The 22,382-nt window shown below is 38.2% G+C and overlaps 1 protein-coding gene across 1 annotated transcript in view; it reads left to right on the top strand.

The window, feature by feature from the left end:
- The window catches only part of METTL25 (methyltransferase like 25), an 84,172-nt gene extending 75,227 nt beyond the window's left edge, over nt 1-8,945 (top strand). The window contains exons 12-14 of the mRNA XM_053464962.1: nt 2,693-2,767; nt 5,947-6,018; nt 8,573-8,945. Coding sequence (XP_053320937.1) covers nt 2,693-2,767; nt 5,947-6,018; nt 8,573-8,662 — 237 coding nt within the window. The 3' untranslated portion in view covers nt 8,663-8,945. The remainder of the gene's footprint in view (nt 1-2,692; nt 2,768-5,946; nt 6,019-8,572) is intronic.
- Nucleotides 8,946-22,382: the final 13,437 nt, after the last annotated feature.

The following is a 22,382-nucleotide window of genomic DNA, read 5'->3' on the forward strand; positions in this document are numbered from 1 at the left end:
TGATCTAGCTGGTCTTTTTTGGTCTCGAGGTTGGATGGTATGTTCTACAGCAGGTATCCCCTGCAGCACTGGCATAACCAAGGCTCTCGCAGGACCTTCAATGAAGGGGGCCCTCTGCCCTAGCACACTGGCTGGGTTCTACACTAGAGTTATCACCAGCAGCACTGGCATAACAGGGGGCCCTCTGTTGAGTGAGGGCCACCAAAGTTCCACTGCTACCATTAATTTGTGTATGGACTCTTTCCAGCATTTCTTGCGGAGGGTACTATTTCGTGTTTAAGGATGCTTTGTGGTTTGCTAGCAACCATCTGATCCTGAGTAGGGAACAGGTCACACAAATGCCATGGCCGTATGTAGTAGGTTAAGCTGCTGATGTTTGTGTTCTATGCTGCATCTCAGTTTGCCATGCATGTAAATTCTGTTCTTGAATAAACTCAATCAAGCTGTTTACATTCTGTTTTTCAATGTTTTCCACACTATTGTTTTTCAACAACTATAGCTTTTTTTTTAGAATCCGTACAGCCAGTCATTTAAAAATCCATAAGCGTCTTAAAATAAATGGCCTTCATCCCCTAATTATTTAAAAATGTATTAGAACAGAATAATGGCATTTACAGCTTGGTAGGAAAATAGCTGCCTAAAACCTGTTACTTTAAATGCAGATCTATATTTTTTTCAAAGTATAAAGATATAGAGGAAAACATAGTTTAATATTTTCCAAGGCCTGAGAAGTGATGAAATATCTTGGCTTGATATAAGCTTTTTGGCATAATACACAGAATGCTACTTTTAGGAGAGATTCATTTCTAGGCACTCAAGAAATAAGGAACTTCTGTAGTGAACTTTTGTGATCATCTTCAATATGTCATGCCAAAACATTTATTTTTTATAACAATATGAAGCTCATATAAATGCAGTTTTTTTCACAAGGTACCTTATATTTTTATATTTCATTTAAGCGCCTTAAGACTTTTTATAGAAAGAACCTTGGTACCCACGCTTAAAATCCCTAGGCTTTGTAATTACTGGAAAAAAAATTTTTAGAAATCTATATACCATTAAAAAAAGTAATTTTGTGCTGCATACGTTTCTTGAAAGTTGCTCATAGGAGAATGATGGAAAAATTGCTTCGGCAGGTAGAAATGCCTCATCTAGTAAGATTCAAGTGTATTTAAATAAAGATATATATATATATATATATATATATATATATATATATATATAAATAAAGGTGTGCTGAATAAAGGTATAGTCATCACATAGCCAAGTAATTTATAGTTTTTGAAGATTTATGACTTTAATGTATATACAAATATGTCATGTCTGTTAGTAAGAGTAAACTTGTGTATTAGTATCAAAATCAAGAATGCCTTTCTTTAGCCATAAAGCGACAGTGATAATGTTTTCATTTTCTAAAATATACAACTGAGCATTGTTTGTTTTGATGGAAATCTTATAGAAAACAAAAATATATGGAAAACTCTCAGACTTCTTATTACTATAATTCAAGCCTAGTTTGGACAGCAGTAAAGCAACTTAATACATTTTAAGTCATCTATCTGGAATGGTTAGGATTATCCTGATAACTCATTCCCATAGAATTAAACATTTTGTACTGTACTCCAATATAGGATTTTAAAAGCCCTATTTAGAGAAAATACATTTTTGTGGTTGAGTGATTATATAGCGCTACAAGTACAACGTCTGACAGTGTTCACATATGGCTCATGCTAAACAATGAGCACAATAAAGGATTAGTATTTTTTTGTCTTTATTATTGAGGCAGGGTGGGCTGCTATGATTTGAAGTTATTCCATAAATGTAAGTATTTGGTTTGAGAAATCCTTCCATTTATAGAATCATTAAAAACAAAAATTAAAAACGTGAAACATATTGGTAAATAAATTGAAATGGCTCAATGGTAAGCCTTCTGAGAAAAACTTGATTAATATTATTTTTTATATTATCTTTTAGCATGTATTGACATCATGTACTGATTACTTTATTACTAGAAAAGATTGCCGGTACTGAACTCATGACAAAGCTATTGTGTGTTTGATTTATATTCTGCATTATGCTTACATCAGTCAAGTTTGTTGAGAATGCTTTTGTTACAACAGTAAGTTTAGAATCTATTAATTTTTGGATGTAAAAAGGTTTTCATTACGATCCTTCCTCTACTGCATTTTTGGTCATATTGCGGTACCATTCAATTTAATATGTCTGTGTTCTTGTATTAGAAAGTGCTCCTGAGATTTGTTATTGTGCTATAAGCCATATGCACATGAAGTTCTTCTTTAACAACATGTTCCATTGGCAGGATCTACACTTCTGAGAGATACGGGTTAATGTGTGTTAAATGCCAACACTAGAATTGCTTATTATGAGGGAAAAAACAGAGTTTTTAGCAATTAACATGTCTGGAGTGGAGACTGCTATTAGACTTAGATGGGTGGCACAATAATAGAAGGGTGTTCCGTGGTGTTCTTGATCAAATATCAAAAATGGAGGTTTTTTCCTGCCTTACATAATTGGTGTATCATGGTGACAATTCAGCTGTAACTGATATAATTTCATAAATTATCATTTAAAACTGATAATAATGGCTCCTTGTTGTTTATTATGTTGCCATGTTTGTTGTACAAACTATTTTAATTTTTTTTTTTTTTTTTTATATATATATCTTCCGCAGTTATCAGACAAGCAGATTACAGACTACTACGAAAAATTTCTCCCTAGAAAAATTGAACTGGAAGCATTTAACATGGTAAAGTCCTACTGCTTTTATGTTATTGCTTATTAACACGGGGGTCGGCACTCAATGCTCTAGAGATCTGTGGAACTGGAAAGCTTGGGTAGCACATGGGATACGTCCATGACATGTAGGATGGACATATTTTCCTTGAGGTATGAAATAAATTAAGCCACTTATTACTAGAAGGACATTATACCCAAAAATTTACAAATAATGATCTTTTTGCAAATCGTGACAACACTTCCTTCTCTCAGGGTATTAAATAAATGTTCCTGGAAACAGGTTCTTAATGAAAAGAAAATATGCCCCACAAATGTATGTAACGTACGTTCACATCACACATTTTAGTTACCTCTTGCTACCAGTACAATATATAATTATTATTTATATAATAATATTAGTAAAATTATAATATACATATAATATTTTTTGCCAGGCACTATTAAGTGCTACAAATCAAACCCAGACACCAAGCCGTATTAGCTCATTGATTGTGACCTCAGAGTTTACAGCGAGCAGTGGAACTTGCTACATAGCTCATATTAAGTTTTGACTTTATTTATGAAGAAAGTCTTTTGAAAAAGGATAGCTCTGTGATCTTTTGAATCCATTAGTACAGTACAGCAAATCATATTTTTGTATAGCTGTTCCAGAATCTGACCATTTAGTACCATTTAAAGATTGAGAAGAAGCCAAATATTTCTCTGTTCCCTTTTGGAGTGTCATAAATAGCAAAGGCCATGTATACATACCGTTCCAAAATTCTGTCTGGCTAACAATTGCCTAACGTATTTCCCTGTGTTGCCACCACAACCACTCTCCAATACACATACATTAGGCAAAACACATAAGAGTTGCTCATCTGAGAAAAATATAGCATTAAATGACGGAGCTTGGGTGATCGTAGGTTGAACGATCTCGTAGCAAAGTAGTGAGGATCTATTCAGTAGAAGAAAACTGCCCGCAAAATGACAGACCTTTTGGAAATTAGACAACGTTTCTGCAACTCTAGTATTCTTCAGTGATATAAAGAACAAGTCTTTGCTCACAGTGAGCGAAGTACCAATTGCTGGACTCCCTTCATAACACCAATGGCAGTGGGGTGATTACATGTATAGGACAAGGATATAGGACTACATTATCTAGCCTACCTCTAACAGTCTCTATTACCCTTTTATTATTATTGTTATTATTATTATGTAATATATCTTCCCTTCTAAAATGAATGCCTCTTGCTTACGAGCTGACTTCCATTTCCTGCTACCTCAGCATTTTCACTGAAATCATAGGAGAAACAAAAGAATTGAATTTCATGTTGCAACAGTTTAAATGCGCAGAGTGGAGTCACTTCATGCACACAGATAGTCTAAACCAGCAAAACCATAGCTATTTACATTGTTAAGGGAAATGATTGCTTTTGACATTACGCAGCACATACCTTACTCCAAATGGGATCATGAGACCCTGTTTCTCAAGTGTATAATTTCTGTGCTGTGTCTAATATCACTGAAGACACGGTCTGGTCTGTACGTCGTTTAAAGATCTAAGCCATATGCTTTTGTATTTAGCTAATAACATTTTAGATCAACTCTCAAAAAAGAGTACTTGTTTCCATCCAATTATTTTGTTCTTTCTCTGTAGAATTCTGCACATAAAGATACAGATTAAATGCTTGCAATGAGCTGGGAACTGAATGTCTCGCATTGCTATTTTATTTTTTCAAGGAGGGGTGACTCATAGGTATCTGATTAAATCTATATCCGGCTGGTCAGTGTTGGACTAGTTGATCCGTTCATCTGGTTTTAGTTACAAAGTGAGCGAATGGTAACAAAACTAAGAAGCATTCAATGAATGAGTTCAGCCAACGTAAAAATAACGACTTTCTTGGTATTTTCTTATGGCATTAATGCAGTGTTTTGTTTTATTTATTTAAATCATTGATGAGAGCAGTGATACACAATGCTGTGCAATTTACTAAGGGTTACTTTAGTATACATGGTATATCATTCCTCTTGAGGAAATCCGGGCTCTGCCATGGTCTATGCAGAATGCATTCTAGTTTCCCTTTAACATCTTTACTCTGAAGCTTGGAACCAACTGGTGTCAGGTGGATTGATTAAGACTTAGCCATTCTATCGTTCAGCACAGAGTGTATGATAAGGAGCCAGACAGTTTGCCTAGTACTAGACAGAGCTAAGATACAAGGAAATGGCTAAAATGCAGCTGTCTACAAATATTAGATTGTGTAAAATCTATAGTTGTTAAAAAAAAATCTACAGCACAATATGTTGGTCATTATTGTTAATACGATAATATTTAGTGCATACACCCAGGGGTTTAATAGACCTGTCCTTAGTGACTTGCGGTGAGTAAACATCATGGAAGTGGATGAAGGTAAAGCTGCAAACACATATGAGATGATTCTGCAGAATCCCCACATGCATTTGCAAGAGGGCGCCATGGAAATTTAAACAGACTACTTAGTTATTATATGCATTAAAGAGCATCGGGTTGCACTTTTACCAGGCCTAGGAAACATATTCAAGATGTGTTAAATTTTCCTTGCAGCAAATCTAATTTGTACAAACCAGCAGTCCAACCGTGCCATGTTACTGATCTTGGGGAACACTCACATGGAACAACCTCTAGGAACATCTTAACACTTTACAGGGAAGAGGAAAATATAATCAATTCAAAACTAATGCATGGCCAAGCACTATAGCCTAAAATAGCGATATTATTGAATTTAGTTAAACATATATTTTGTTCCTGGTACTAATGCCAATGGATCCAGCTGTAAGTAATTTAATTGAGCATGGCATGTTCTGTTCATGCTTACAATTTCTACAATTTCATGTTCGCCATAGAGGGTTTTTTTCTTCCTGTAAAAATCCCGGTGGGAGGTCATGCTGAGAGATTATGGATAAATGGCATCACAGTAAAAAAAAAACATGAAATAAAAAATCCTTGGAGTGACTGAAGCGCTTTCATTCATTCATTTCATGGATTTTTCTGGATGTAGTTCAGCTGGCGTATTTTGTCTTGATAAGGACATATAATATGGCCAATGGTGGTCACTTTCTATCCAAAAATATAATAGTGCATGTGGATCGTTTTTCATAGAAGTATCATATGAAAGCCTATAATTTGCCTTTCAACTTCCCTTAATGCTTAATCAATCTTCCTTTCAGCTGAAAGTTTTCCTGGCTCCTTCCGTTGAGGCCCTGATCCTGCTGGATCGACTTTGTTATCTTAAAGAACAGGTAGGTTTGCTTTCTGTTTTGACACATGGAGAGTTCTCTCTGTCAAATAATATCTTTTGCACTTACTGCGGAATGAACAGTTTAGTTGTGCAACTGGAGGAGAACAAAGCTTTTTTTTTAATGTTTGAAACGATATGCTTGACAGATGTTATTACTTATTGGTAAACTTAAAGCAAAAACTTTATTGCTATTTTAATTGAAGACTAATTGCTGGATGCCAAGCATAATGTTTACGGAAGCAGTTTGTAAACACTGTCATTACTCACGTAAAAGAGCAATTGTTATTTTGATCAATCTTTTAAGTTATGAAGTAGACAAGGATTGTTGGTTGTAATTCCACATTGTATAGCTAATAGAATTATTTTGGATTTTTGGAAGGTTGGGAGGTTGAGCACCAATGATACTCCTTGCACATCCCATAATGCATTGTGGTTGTTGGCAGAGATGTATTTATCTTCCATGCTACTCTAGGCCCAACCTAGCTCATCAACCCCTCTGTGGTTAGTGTGTTCCCTGCAGTAAAAGGCATATCCCATCATACCCAGTGTCTTAAAGGCACGTAGCGCCTTCTAATGCAGTTTATAGGGGCTGTGCTGAGTTGGCTGAGTTGGCACAGCCTCCATAATGTAAATGGGCTAGTTTGAGATATCAAAGGTTTCTTGTGTAACTGAACCATGGAGCAGTGAGATATGAGTGACTATGGGGGGCCTGATCACCCAAAAGATAGGGGAACTGCCCCCCCAACCAGCCTAGGCCACAATACATCACCGGGTGTATGCCAGTGGCAGTTCACTCACGAATGCTAACCAAGAATCTTGTAAACGAATATATTAAAACAATATATATTTTATTAGTTGCTGGCAAGTCATGTCTTAGAGACAGATGCATTTTAATTGTACAGCTTAGGACTAAAGTGACAAAAGACATACTTAAATACTAACGTTCTGTTTGTACATGGTGTAGCCCACCAGAGAATGTGGTATTAGAGATACAACAATATCCCTAGTATATAGATATGGTGATTAATAAAGTTACTCTTGATCTAATTCAGTTACTTGGAATATGGATAGAATAGATGAGCCAATTTGTTCGTTTTGGATTTAATGTTTGAATAACTTGTGAGGCTTTAACTTTGATCACGGAGAAAGATGTTTGCAATGGTTTTAAATTAAACACATTCATGTGTACAGTCCCGTTTTTTCCACTATAAACATTCTGTGTTAGATGAAATACCTTCCCTTCAAATCCCTACTTGGAATCCGACTGCTCCCATAAATGTTTGATTTTGCTCTAAATGGTATTTTAACACACACAAAGCAATTTTGAAATCTGCAGATAATGATGTATTTTCCTGGCTGCCAGCTTACTGTAAATCAGAAATCTGTGTGATGTCCAAGAGCAGAGATCAGCTCTCCTCCATGATGCACTGATTTACTCTCACTGAACCAAACAGTTATTTGACATGGCTTCGTTATCGTATGAAAAGCTTAATGATGTTCCCTGTAAAGTACCGATTCAAAATGGATTCCTGGTATTCTGCATCACGGCGTACTTTACAATGGCTGTCTTAGACCTATATGTATGTTACTAGCACACACACAGACTCTGGCGCTATACAAGTTATGTTACTAGCAAAAAGTGTTTCATATGCATGTGTCACACACATCAAATGCACATATTTAAAAGGACACTGATATTTTGGGCTAATTTTTGATTATTTTTCTTTCTTACTTGCATTAATAGCCCACAGAGTGTAAGAGGGTGTAGAACTTTCTCACATTCTGGAGGATATGTTATAAAATGGGTTGGCCTGGAATGGTTTACCAATCCAGAAAAAGAGAATTGGGGAATGTGGGTTTAAATAGGGACAATGACCATTCCCACACTTTAAATAATATGTATAATTCAGATGTAAGCTCTTTTTTTAGTGCACCCTTCAGAAAGTGTTTTTTTTTTTTGCATTCTAGTCTAAATGGAGAGTCTGGCATCCTCATTGTCTGTATAAGTGCATGCCTTTTATAATGAGTCTAGAGCTGTTAAGGATAAATTAGGTCGATGCTTCTGTCAATTAGTGGAAAAAAATGAATGGAAAAGCATAATTGAACTTTGCATAGCTTTTCAGAATCATCTGTTTGTTGAAATTGAATTTCATTCTCATTTCCATTTCTGTTGAGGATATGCTTGTCGAAATAGCTATATTTATACATTTTCAGCAAAACAATAGGGGTTTATTAGTGTCCCCTGTAATAATGAGAAAACCTAATTTTACCTGTCCTAATGTGTGCATCTACCTCAGTAGATTATAGGAGAAAGGGAACATTATAAACCCAATAGTGAAAGGATGATGGCAATAAATAGCAGTACTTGTGAATATATTCAATATTACGTAAATTGGAGTTTTTCAACTATACATTCATTCTATAGACAACAGTACATGTTTTTATACTTTCAACATGTGATTCTATCGTGGTAGGAGACAGTGCTTGGTCTGTGGCATGCGATGTGGGCACCATAGTGTATGTTGGGTAACCTTATAATCTCTTTTTTTTTGTAGGATAACATTGGCTGGTCAGGATTGGTGAAGTTATTTGATCCAGTGAAGTCTCCTCGATGCTACGCAGTAGTTTCACTAAAACAGACATAACCATGTGAAGAAAGTCCATTTTTTTCAGCGCATCCTTAAAACCTGAAGCACTGCATTATCAGACTCCTTTGTACAGATGAACTCCTGGTACCATTTTAGTGACAGTATATGTCTGCAAGATTCTCTCACTGTTTTATAGTTGTTTTAAACCAGATTCTCACTAATAGCTATGGATTGAGAGCTACATCACTACATATCATAATTGCCTTGAAAATAATGTTCACTCATGTACTACATTTTAATTTTTTTAAATAAAGATATCATGAAAATGGGTGAGAATGTATTTAAATAAATTATGTGTGTTAATGTGGTACTATTCTGGATGAGGAAACATGGCCTATAACAACATTTGTTCAGTGTGACAACCTGCTTGGCACCAGGATGCATCCATGGAGGCTCCTACTTCCCAACTTACAGGACTTGAAGGATCTGCTGCGAACTTCTTGGTGACAGATACCATAGTACACCTTCAGAGGTCTAGTTGAGTCCATACCTCGATGGGTCAAGGCTGCTTTGGCGGTAAAAGGGGGACCTACACGATGTTAGGCAAGTGGTAATAATGTTATGGCTGATCTGTGTGTGTGTGTATATATATATATATATATATATATATATATATAAATATATACACACACACACACATATCATTAAGTATGAAACAAATTGAAAACATTTGGAAAGATTAAGAAAAAAAATCACTTTTTCCAGATTCACCTATAAAAACTATTCATAGCCAGTGGAAATGAAAGAAAGAAAAAATAGGTATTGGTATGAGGTAAGGTACCTCAAATGCCTTTTATTTTCATCTATTCTGGTTGTTACAAGGCTAAATATAAAAGATGTGCATTACTGTTTCTAAACTAGATTTTCAAAAAAAAATGTGATATGCTGGTAGCTTGCCCTAATAGTGGCAAGAAAAATCAACAGTTCTAAACAAAAGTATACTTAGACTTTTTTATTACTCAACCACTTTAGTGACATCTGTGCCAAACATTGTAATATTTCACTCCCTCTTTGTGTCTCTGATTGTATAGAAACCCATCATGTTGTATGCTATATAATTAACCTACATATAAATAGTACATTTATAATGTCTATTTCTGTTAAAAGACAATATTGTTTACCAATTTAACAACGGACTACTTTTGGGGGTGAGATATTGTTTCAGGTTATTAACTGCTTGTGCAAAATACCTGGATCATAATGTGCAATTTTTTTCCGTCTGTTTGCTGGCTTCCTTCCCTTCATTTATTCCTCTAGTATTATTTAGTTATGAGGTGATATAGTTTAGGGCTGCAACTAACGATTATTTTAATAATCGATTAGTTGGCCGATTATTTTTTCGATTAATCGATTAATCGGATAAAAAAAAACAATATGCAAATTTTTCGTTTATTTAAAAGAATTTAATGAACTGGATGTTAAAAAACAACTTAAAATTTACATTAACATTCTTATTTTGTTATGATGTAATAAAAAACAATATTTTCAAAGTACAAGAACCCAAACACAATATTTATGAAACAAAATAACCCCAAACATTCTGAAAAGAGGTGGACTATTACTGTTCAAGAAACTTTGCCCCAGCACTTTGCACTTTGCACCCAGCACTTTGCACCCAGCACTTTGCACCCAGCACTTTGCACCCAGCACTTTGCACCCAGCCCTGGCACTTTGCACCCAGCACTTTGCACCCAGCACTTTGCCCCAGCCCTGGCACTTTGCATCCAGCACTTTGCACCCAGCATTCAGCACTTTGCACCAGCACTTTGCACTTTGCACCCAGCCCTGGCACTTTGCACCCAGCCCTTTGCACCCAGCCCTGGCACTTTGCACCCAGCACTGGCACTTTGCACCCAGCACTTTGCACTGTGCCCCTGCACCCAGTCTCTAACTCTGCCCTGCACCCAGCCCTGCCCCCACATTCTGCCCTGCCCCCACACTCACACTCTGCCCTGCACCCACTCTGCCCTGCACCCACACTCACACCCTGCCCTGCATCCCCACCCCCACTCTGCCCTGCACCCAGTCTCCCACTCTGCTCTGCACCCACACTCACACCCTGCATCCCCACTCTGCCCTGCACCCAGTCTCCTGCCCTGCACCCCCCACCCCCACTCTGCCCTGCACCCCCACCCCCACTCTGCCCTGCACCCCCACCCCCACTCTGCCCTGCACCCACACTCACGAACCGCTCTGTGCGAATGGAGCCACTCGCACAGAGCGAACCGCTCTGTGCGAATGGAGCCACTCGCACAGAGCGAACCGCTCTGTGCGAATGGAGCCACTCGCACAGAGCGAACCGCTCTGTGCGAATGGAGCCACTCGCACAGAGCGAACCGCTCTGTGCGAATGGAGCCACTCGCACAGAGCGAACCGCTCTGTGCGAATGGAGCCACTCGCACAGAGCGAACCGCTCTGTGCGAATGGAGCCACTCGCACAGAGCGAACCGCTCTGTGCGAATGGAGCCACTCGCACAGAGCGAACCGCTCTGTGCGAATGGAGCCACTCGCACAGAGCGAACCGCTCTGTGCGAATGGAGCCACTCGCACAGAGCGAACCGCTCTGTGCGAATGGAGCCACTCGCACAGAGCGAACCGCTCTGTGCGAATGGAGCCACTCGCACAGAGCGAACCGCGATTCGCTCTGTGCGAGTGGCTCTGTGCGATCCGTGCACATAGACATGAAGAATACTTACCTCCGGAACGCGTCACATCCGTCACGTAGCTAAAAGAAGGCGGAGACTGCAGAGCGTGTAGCAGAAGCGGGGAACGCTCGCGGAGGTAAGTAAAAGGAGCCGAGTGCTCCAACAACGAATTGATCACTCGATTAATCGATAACGGAAATCGTTATCGATGATTTCCGTTATCGATTATTATCGATTTTATCGATTCGTTGTTTCAGCTCTAATATAGTTTAATTTCAGCAGAAGTCCAGCTATTGATTTAGCAGCCTTTCTCAGGACTTAATCCTGTTTAATATCGAATTCCCAGAATGGTCAGTTTAAGCACAGAAAGGATATATTTTATATCTGAATATGTAATATATTTAAGTATGCTTCCCGCATCCAAAGATTTGAGAACACGCTATATGTTTTACTATGTTTTGTTTTATCCAAACTATGTGTTAAGTCTTTGCAAACACTAACAATATTATGTGTGCAACATCATACCACAATCTCCCAATTGTATTCTTTTGTTTTCATATATTATTGTGCTTTTATTTATAAACTCCAATATATTCAGCAGTGTTTTTGATTACTATTAACATGTTTTACATACATAAGAAGGCAGACACGGTTTGGAGAGCCCTGTTCATATGATCTTAGAACCTTATTCTTTGTCAGACGCTTGGTGGATCATGATAAATTCTCTCCCAGAGTCAGGAGACTTTGAATTCTATTTTTGAGATGTGTTGGTATTCTTGTTACAATTGTCTTTCCTTTATACTAATATGGGAAATAAAAATACAGGGGATTTTCTATGAACATGGTGTTTTCCATTTATTATTGCAAGCAGAATTGCATATGCCAACTAGAAATTAAGATATTTAATGTGTTGGCGAAACAAGTAGGGTTTTGATCTGAAGTCAGATTCTTACATATAACCAAATGTTTCCTAGGGCGAAATATCACAAAGTGGGAAATACATTTTTATGAAACTGAAATAAACCCTGAAAATAGGCACATTTTACTTGTCTTGAGTTTAGAAACACCTCATATGCCTGGGGTTGTCATCTGTTTTGCCATTTACATGTCAAATATCACAAGGTGAATGCCAATTTTTCTGGTTATAAAATAACAGTTTCCAGCAACAGCCCACAAAGTTTAACTTTTCTTGAAAGGCAGACAAACCCAGCAGTTTCACGAGCCTCATTCTACCACTTTTTCATGCAGCCATTTACACATAAAATGTTGCTTTGAATTTCTACCACAAAATAACAGGTAATAAGGATTCATTCATTTCAGCTGTGACATCCCCTGGACGGGTGCGTCTGAAGAGAAGAGAGGTATAGCCATTGGAATCCTTTGAATGTCATATCTCTCAATGTGAGCGCTATTATCTGACAGATAATCAAGGGGTATACCAACAAAAACATGAATGTTTCAACTTCGTTACGAAGGGCTACTAGGATTGGCCTATTACAATGATTCACTGAACTATTTGGGTAGGTTAGTCTAGATGCATTTCCAGATACCACAGTTATTCTGAATGATTCTATTGTGTTGACAAAATATAACAAGATATGTTAAATATAAGAACAATATATCTGACTGTGTTGTCATAGAACGCCAATGGTTCCAGTCAAGTAAGGTCACAAACAATGAAATATTGCCAGTCTATGTGTGCCTATGTGTCACTCTCATAATTATTTACACATGCTTCCAGTGATGCAGCCAGTTAAGCCATTCCTATTTTTCTTTTTCATCTTTTATGGCAGGGTATCTGTTCCAGTTCATTTGTGTTCAGATCTCCTTGCAGATATACTTTGTAACATTAACAAATAATAACATAAGTGAGTGAAAGATCACATAGTATATATCCAAGCATAACACGTACATATATAAGCTGTGAATCCAAGTCTTACAGACGTACGGTCTGGAAGGTGAACAAGTTCCCATACAGTGTCAAACAAGCAGTCAAATAATATTAAAACAAATAATTGAAGTAAAAGGTCCATTGCTTTATTTCAAATAAACCAACTGGGTTCCATGCTAAAGTTTCCTTCCCAGATTATGTTTAAAGTCCACATACTTTGCTCATTACTAACTATTCTACCTTTTTCTGCTAACCTTTTTTTGTGTATTAACTTGTAATTTTTTATGTATTGTTACCAGAACAGATTTTTAAAGAGAAAAAAATCTGTAGGTAGTAATGTTAGGCCTATAATATCAATGAAATGTGAAGACCTTATACAATAGTGTTAAACTGTATATGTCAATCTACATTTATATGTAGGAGTATATTGTGGAACTCATTCAACACCTAATTTGTATTACTTTAGTGAAACTTTTTAGTAGTAGGAGCAAGGTTTTTTTTTCCATCCACATATATGGTATCACAACAGCTATGGGAACTGTCTCTTTAATTTCTGGCAAAAAAAAAAACCCCAACAATTTGCGCTTCTCGAGCATCTGTTTGTTGAAAGAGGGAGCGAGAAGCTTTTTTCTATAGAGAAAGGCACATAGAGTGAGAGACCACACAGAAACATAGAGCCAAGGGAGAAAAAACATGTACAAACCCAAACTCCTTGCAGTATTCCATTCATCACCAGCATATGCAAACTGTGCCACTCCAGCAGGTGGAATCCATCGCCTGGGGTCTCCAAGACTCCAGCTAAGCACAAGTTTAGCAAGTGTTAGAATCCAGAATCCCATTTAAAGGCTCTCTATATAGGAAATATCATTAGCACTAGACATTCTTTCAGAAACAATTGTACATTTCATATTTAAAAAGTTACAAGATGTCTTCTCTCTTTTTTTTTTTTTTAAAGCGTCATACAAAAATCTAAAATTCGATCTCCTCATCAAAGACTTTTACTTTGATTTAACCTTTGTTATTTTTTTTTTTTAAGGCACTGCTTCACATTAATATTCACAAAAACGTTTTCTAGCTTGAGATCTTTATTTTCTTAACTAATTATCCATGAATTTTAACCTATGGACACACATGGTTTATTAATAAGCATGAAGCATATGTGGACAATTATGTTTTCTTTATTTTTTAACAACAGAATGAATGTTATACCCTGCTATTGTTTGCTAATTAAAATGTTACTCTTCTCTAGAGCCCTCTATAGAGCCAGAATGAATGATTCTTAAGACTGAATAAACCCTAACATATTAAATTTAAACATCTGAAATATGTTACCATAATGATAAGCCCTATTCTAAGTCTTGGTTTTAATGTGCCCGTTTTCCTTATAACTTTTATAATGCAAGTACAGACAAAAGATATTTTAATCGTAATAATGCATACCATCAGTTTCTAAGCTCGTTTTCACATCCAAAGCTGTATCCTCAAGGTATTGTCCTTGCAAAACAACCCTTTAAATATCAATTTGGCACCACATATAATTGATCATGAAAACAAGTGTCGCCAAAGGAAGTATCCTTATAATATCATCTTCTGTCTGTGCTGCAGCGTATGACACTACAGTGCAGGTCTGCGCAATCACAAAAGTGATTTTCTTTTTTCCAGAATGAGGAATCTGCACACTCCAAAAGAACCCAGGGCCAGTTCCCAGTAAATCCAATAGATAAATAAAGGCTCCAGGCACTCAAAAGTTCCAACGTCAGGCAGATTTAAGATAAAGAACAACGTTTCGACCTCACAATGAGGTATTATTCAAGTTAACCACATCTTAACCACAACTGGTTAACTTGAAAAAGACCTCATTGTGAGGTGGAAACGTTGTTCTTTATCTTAATAAATCTGCCTGGCGTTGGAACTCTTGAGTGTCTGGAGCCTTTATTTTTCTTATTTCCAGAGTCGTAAAGAGGCTGGTAGGAGCATTATTAAACACTCATCTACAGACACCAGACAAGCCAAGCTTGTTTTTCCCTTAGAAAGCTCATGGTGCTGCCACAACCACAAGGGATTCTGGGTAGGCACAGGCAAATAAGGTCAACAATGATGACCTTTTACCTCTATATCCACTTTATACATGGATAATTGCCCGCTGTACAAGACGGGATTTAGACAAAACTTGGGGAGAGGTGCAGTAGCCAGATCATCACTCATGGACAGCTGTTTCGTCCTTAACGGGACTCGTCAGCATGAGGTTGTGATACTAGCTTAATACTTGATAAAGAGGCTGCTGAGTGTGACCCCCTGGAGGCCACTGCTCTTAATAAATATTTTTTTTATTGTAGTAACATATGACATTATCATATGACCACCCTAGAAGCCCAGCCTGGAGGGAGTACCGGAGACACAGAAACATGAGAGCTGAGACCAGCTCTACTCCTTGACTACAGCTTCTACTGGATGTGACCGTGAATAGCATGTGTACACATGGAGAGCCTCAGTTCTTTTTTTTAATCTAAAATTGTTCACACAATATCAAGTATTTTGAAAGTAAAATCGAATGCAGACACAGGTCAAAAAAGCATTAGGGTAAATATTCAGAGGTATGTCTATACCCACTGGACAGCTTGGCTACAGAAAAACATGAAAAATATTTACATATAAAGCAAATATATTTTGCTAGTCCTATTCACATAGAATTTAATTAGAAAACAACAAACTAAGCTTCAAAGCTAATGCGGAAAAAATAAACTCAGTCCCATTAAATGAAAAATTGGCAGCCGTTGGCAATAATAATATTGAACTGTTTTGGCAATTGTTTGACAGCTGTTATGCCAAGAATTTTACTGAACAGCATGACTGTAAGGATAGTGGTATGTGTACTTTTAACATCCATAATTGTAAAAATACGCAAAAGTGATATTGTCCAAAATTCAGGACAATTCACATGACAATATATTTTAAATAATGGAAGCCTTTTCAGGGTCACATAACTGTCTCTAGTGGATGATGTAACGCTTTGTATTGTTTAGTGCGAAATTATTTTCTGCCCAAAGTTTGCAGCCCTTACATAGAAGCTTGAGGTCCACAGAACCCCTGAGGTTTTTATTTAATGTAAGAAAGTTTTACTTAATGTAAAGAAGATTTACTTTACTGAGATGGTGGTGGATATGTGGAACAGACTACCAACAGAATTAGCTTGAGGTCCACAGAACCCATGACATCTTTACTTTTATTTAATGTAAGAAAGTTTTACTTAATGTAAGGAAGATTTACTTTACTGAGAGGGTGGTGGATATGTGAAACAACCTCCCAGCAGTAGTAGCTTGAGGTCCACAGAGCTCGTGACATTTTTACTTTTACTTCATGTAAGAACGTTTTACTTAATGTAAGGAAGATTTACTTTACTGAGAGGGTGGTGGATATGTGAAACAACCTCCCAGCAGTAGTAGCTTGAGGTCCACAGAACCCCTGAGATTTTTATTTTCCTCATCCTTGCATCCTTTCTTTTAGAAGTTGGTGTTTTGGTTGAGATATTTTTAAAGATATTATTAAAAGTTTAGTTTTAGATCTGGGGTAGTTTTTTCCCCCTATATAGATATCTGATATTGCAGTGGTCAGTGATAACATTTGTTTTCTTTTGCTGTATGTAACCTCTTGCATCCTGGCCTTGATTTCTGGGGAGGTTGCATTTGCTAATACTTAATAGGTAGCACTTGTTAGATTTATTGTACTCATGAATGCTTAACCTTAACTACATTTTCTGGGCTTGTCTGGGCTTTCACAGCTTGTCTGACCCCAACAAGAGGAATCTCTTATAATTAAGCAGAAAATGTGTAAAATGGATGGTGGGGGAATCAGCTACTGCAGGCAAAAGAATGAACAAATCTTAACAAAACTTCTGAGGTTTTGCCATTAGTTTTCATTTGTTTGGTCGGGGCCCTCCTCTTTATCTGAGATTCAGACGAACGCACAAAATTGGCCAAGTTTGTTAAAAATAAAGTTCATATGAATCTAAATGCACAAGTCTACTAATTACTACTTATAGAATGATTAGGGTGAGGGTAGATGTCCGTGATGTCGTCATGGAGGAGAGGAAGAGGACTCCAGTGGCAACCTGTGAAGCTCTGGTGAACTCCAAGCCCAAGAGGGTTAAGGCAGTGCTGGAAAATAATGGTGGCCACACAAAATATTGACACTTTGGACATTTCCACTTAGGGGAGTACTCACCTTTGTTGCCAAGGTTTAGACATTAATGGCTGTGTGTTGAGTTATTTTGAGGGGACAGCAAATGTACAGGCTGTACTCTCACTACTTTACATTGTAGCAGAGCGTCATTTCTTCAGTGTTGCCACATGAAAAGATATAATAAAATATTTACAAAAAATGTGAGGGGTGTACTCGCTTTTGTGAGATACTGTGTATATATATATATATATATATATATATATATATATATATATATATGAATATAAATAAGAACAGACACATGTGTGTTTACAATAGAGCTGGTCAAGACATTCTTGGAAAAATAGCAGAAGGCAGCACATTCTGAGAAAAAATCCCCACAGCTGATTTTCTGTGGGCATGCATCCCATGTAAGCGCCATAATGTTTAGACCACGTGAGCAATCAACAATTTCTGCTTGCTTTTAAACTTACTCTCTTATTGTGAAAGCAGAAGAAGAAGGGGAAATCACAGTTATTTTTATAGTTAACAAGATATAGTTAACAGCATGTTTACTTACTTTCATTAACCAACAACCACCCCGGGATCTTTAAATTCTGGGACACAGAAAACATTTCCAACTATTTTGCAGATTCTAGCCACTCCATAAATCTATACCAGAAGACTGTGAATTGCAAGCTATTGTACATTTAGTTTTATCATTCTAAAATGGCGCTATTTTATTTTTCTATTTTGAAATAATAAATAACATGAATGATGAAGCACAGAAAGAACCCTGAACATTTGTAATTCATTTTTATGAGGAGCCAAATGTGTAATTGTGAAGCAGTTTTGTAATATACAGAAAGTAGCACAAAATGGACTGTTGGTTACCTGGTTTGTCATTTGCCAAGCTAGAAATGTGTTGGTTTAACCTGAACACTACATTTGGACGTCTATTAAAGGTTAAAAATGGAGGAGAACCATAGCAGAGCAATACATTAAACAGAGGCTTAGATACATGTTAACACATCACAGGTTTAGCAGTGCAACAGCTGGCCTGAATTATTACCAAATAATCTGAAGCCCTTTATACAATTATCTGCACATAAATTTTTCTGTAGACAACTATATACTTAATCATACTTGCCCTATGAGAAGAATAATTAAAAAGCCAGAGCGTGATTATAGGAATCCAATGTGTAATGCACTCTATGTTCATAATTTTAATTTATTGAATGATCTGTCAAGTTAAAATACTTTTTTTGCACTAATGAAATCATCTATAATATATGCCAAAGCCAACTCAGTCACATCGTAATAGTACGTTTTGATTGAGATTTGAGATCAAGGAAGCTGAACCTATTTGTCTAAGGAACCTTGATTTAGAAAGCGTGAGTATTTCTAACCCAATGCGAACCTAGCAAAAGACTTTCTGTTCACCATCTACAATTAGGAAATTCAGCTGCAATCCTCTTATGTCATAGTTCTATTTTTAACCCTTGTAGAGCCAGCGGAATGTTAAACACAGTGTATCCCACTGCCGCAGTATCACAGTGGTAAATGTATGCCGCATATTTTTCTATGGTTTGACACACTCATTTATTCTGCTGTTCCTGTCCTGGCACATCTCTTCCGCCATTTTCTCTGCTCTCTTTCTTGAGCTTCTATCAACATCTATTGCTAACATTTCCATACTTATGTTGAAAACATCTTATTTTCTTAACTACCATTTGGAATATATAAAGACATTAGGGTAAAAGACAGTGGGCTTTACTCACCAAAGGAAACATTTCGCAGACTTCGCAGGAGAGTTCTGGCTTCAACTCCTTGACAACTCCTTGACCACTCTTTAAACATTATGAAGGTCCATCCTCAATAAGCTGCTGGTGCAGGAAGAGTCACTCATTACATTATACTTTATGCAGGACTTTCACAGCCCTTCTACCTCGGGGAAGGCTGCCAGTGTTGGCCTTTCAAACAAGCAATATATGTTGGTTCAACAACCTTTCAGTAAATACAATATCACTGGTGATCTCAACCGCCCTCCCCGTTGATCACTGAATAATAAAGGGTTATCTATACATCTTTTGATAGCTTAAGGTTGAATTGGTATTTGTATGCAGAACATTATTTTGTTACTTGTTTTAATTTGCTGGTGCGGGGTCTGTACATGCCACGCTCTCCGCCCATTTCCTCTTTAAATGGGGGTATTTCCCTCGGACACCAGCGGGAACTCCCACCTACATCAGATGGAGCTCCCACTGATGTCAGTGGGCAGTCACGGCCGCATCCCGCAAGGGAAGGCTCTGGGAAGCCAGAGTGAACAAATTATTGTGTTAAATACTACATGTTATGTCCATTCTACCCATTGTGCTACAGAATTTGATGACGCTATATAAAACAATCAATAATAATAAGAAGAAATATGGGCATTTTCTTAGTTGTTTCCCCAAACATTTCTCTGCCTTTCTTTTATTAATATGTAGATTAACTCTTGTTTCCTACACATAGCTCTCAGCTTTCAGGTGGGCTTCATCCACGTCCTAACCTTGATGATGTTTGATTATCCTTGCTTAATGTAGAAGAGCAGAGCCGGCCTTAGGTGTTCTGGCGCCCTGTGCGGACTACTCGTCTGGCGCCCCCCCATCCCAAAAAAAGAAAGGAATCAAAACTTGTAACAAAACCCCAATCACTTTATACTACGCCAAACATTGATGTGGTGTAGGCCTACCACTTCATTGTCTGGCTTAGTAGTAGGGATGCAACGAAACGAATTCTGGACTGAAACCAAAAGTGCAGCATTTACCTGGCCAAAACCGAATATGACCCCCCCCCCACACCATATCACATAACAAAACAATTAAATAACAATATTTATATATATATATATATATATATATATATGATTAACAGCAATCACATTCTTATCATGCCCGCAGATTCCAGGATGTACTCGTAGACTACTTGGCATGATAGGAGTATGATTGCCCTATGTACCCCGTCTCACTCCATTCTCCCTATCTACCCCCTCCTAACTATCTACCCTCTCCCTCTTTGTAGTTCACTTACCTTTCAGAAGTCCTGCGGTGAGGGTGCAAGGCCTCTGCCTCCCAGCTCTGCCACTGTATGGAACAGTATAGAGTGATGGGAGTTATGATGTACTTTAGAGCATAATTATATAATGAAAAATACATTGGAAATGGTACAGCATAACACCCATCACCCTCACACACTTACCAATCCACACGCATACCAATCCACACGCATACCAATCCACACACATACCAATCCACACACATATACTAATCCACACACATACCAATCCACACACATACCAATCCACACACATACCAATCCACACATATACCAATCCACACACATACACCAATCCACACACATACACCAATCCACACACACATACCAATCCACACACACATACCAATCCACACACATACCAATCCACACACACATATACACCAATCCACACATATACCAATCCACACATATACACCAATCCACACATATATACCAATCCACACATATACACCAATCCACACGCATACCAATCCACACGCATACCAATCCACACACGTATACACCAATCCACACACGTATACACCAATCCACACACGTATACACCAATCCACACATATACACCAATCCACACATATACACCAATCCACACATATACACCAATCCACACATATACACCAAACCACACATATATACTAATCCACACATATACCAAACCACACATATATACCAAACCACACATATATACCAAACCACACATATATACTAATCCACACATATACACCAATCCACTCTCACTATCACTCTATGCTTTCCTACCTTTCCTCTTTCAGTTTCTTTGCCTCCTCTTCGCTCTTCTTCTTAGTTCTTCTGTCTTCTCTTCTTCCGGGTCAGAGGGCACCGAGACCGGTGGGCGCGGCTTCAGTGCTGTGCGCCGGGATCTGACAGCAAACCCCGGCGCATAGCAGCTGTTGCCGCGGGGATCACAAGGGAGCGGTATCGGAGGTCTGTTAAAGACCTCCGATACTGCTCCCTTGCGAGCCTGCTCCTCCAGCGGCGGACATTACTGTCCGTCTCTGGAGGGGTGCCGGGTGCCCCCATACTGGCGGCTGCGGACCCCGCGGCGGCAGGGGCGTCGGACCGCGCTGCGGCGGACCCCGCGGCGGCAGTGGCGTCGGACCGCGCTGCGGCGGCGGACCCCGCGGCGGCGCCCCCTGGAGTGTGGCGCCCTGTGCGGTCGCACAGGTCGCACACCCCAAAGGCCGGCCCTGTAGAAGAGTCGGGTGCAGGGCTGTAGCAAATGTTTCCATGAATTGGGCCGTGTTTTGGATAAGGCCCATGGACAGAAATAGCTTCTCCTAAAACTGCAGAATAAGTAAATTGGAACTGAGGATCTAGAATTGAGGAGCAAATGATTTTGCTATTTTCATTGTTGGGTATAGAGTTAATTTAGATGCTTTCAAAACTGTTGTGTCCCTGTGCATTAACAGCTAACTTGAATTCAATTGAGATGCTATGGCATTATGTTAAAAAGGCAAGAAGAATGAATCAAATCGTGAAGGGACAAATACTTTTTCACAGCAGTGTATTTAGGACATTTTGTAAGAGGTCATTAAATTGTAGAATTTATATTACACAGGTCTCTATTTCGCAGAAATGAATCTGGTCTAATTTACAGCAATGGTTACGTCTACATGCAGTTTAAACTGTAAGCCTCGAATGTTGTAGTCGGAGGGTGTCCTGCACTGTCCTGGAGATTCTGCAGGCTCTGAAGTATAGCCACCTCGAATTTTGCTAAATGCCAGTGTCTGTGGCATGGTGACATCATGTCTTGTTTTATAAATTTCATGTGACTGGGCTGCCTCCTGCTTTCCATTACTACTGTGCAGAAAGCCCATGAATGGAACTGTGAATTAGTCAGGGCTATCAGATAAATTCTGGGTTGCCTAATGCTTATTCCCACATGCTTCTCACTTCATCGTAAAGC

The sequence above is a fragment of the Spea bombifrons genome, chromosome 4, assembly GCF_027358695.1.
Source record: "Spea bombifrons isolate aSpeBom1 chromosome 4, aSpeBom1.2.pri, whole genome shotgun sequence".
Classification (NCBI taxonomy): Eukaryota; Metazoa; Chordata; class Amphibia; order Anura; family Pelobatidae; genus Spea; species Spea bombifrons.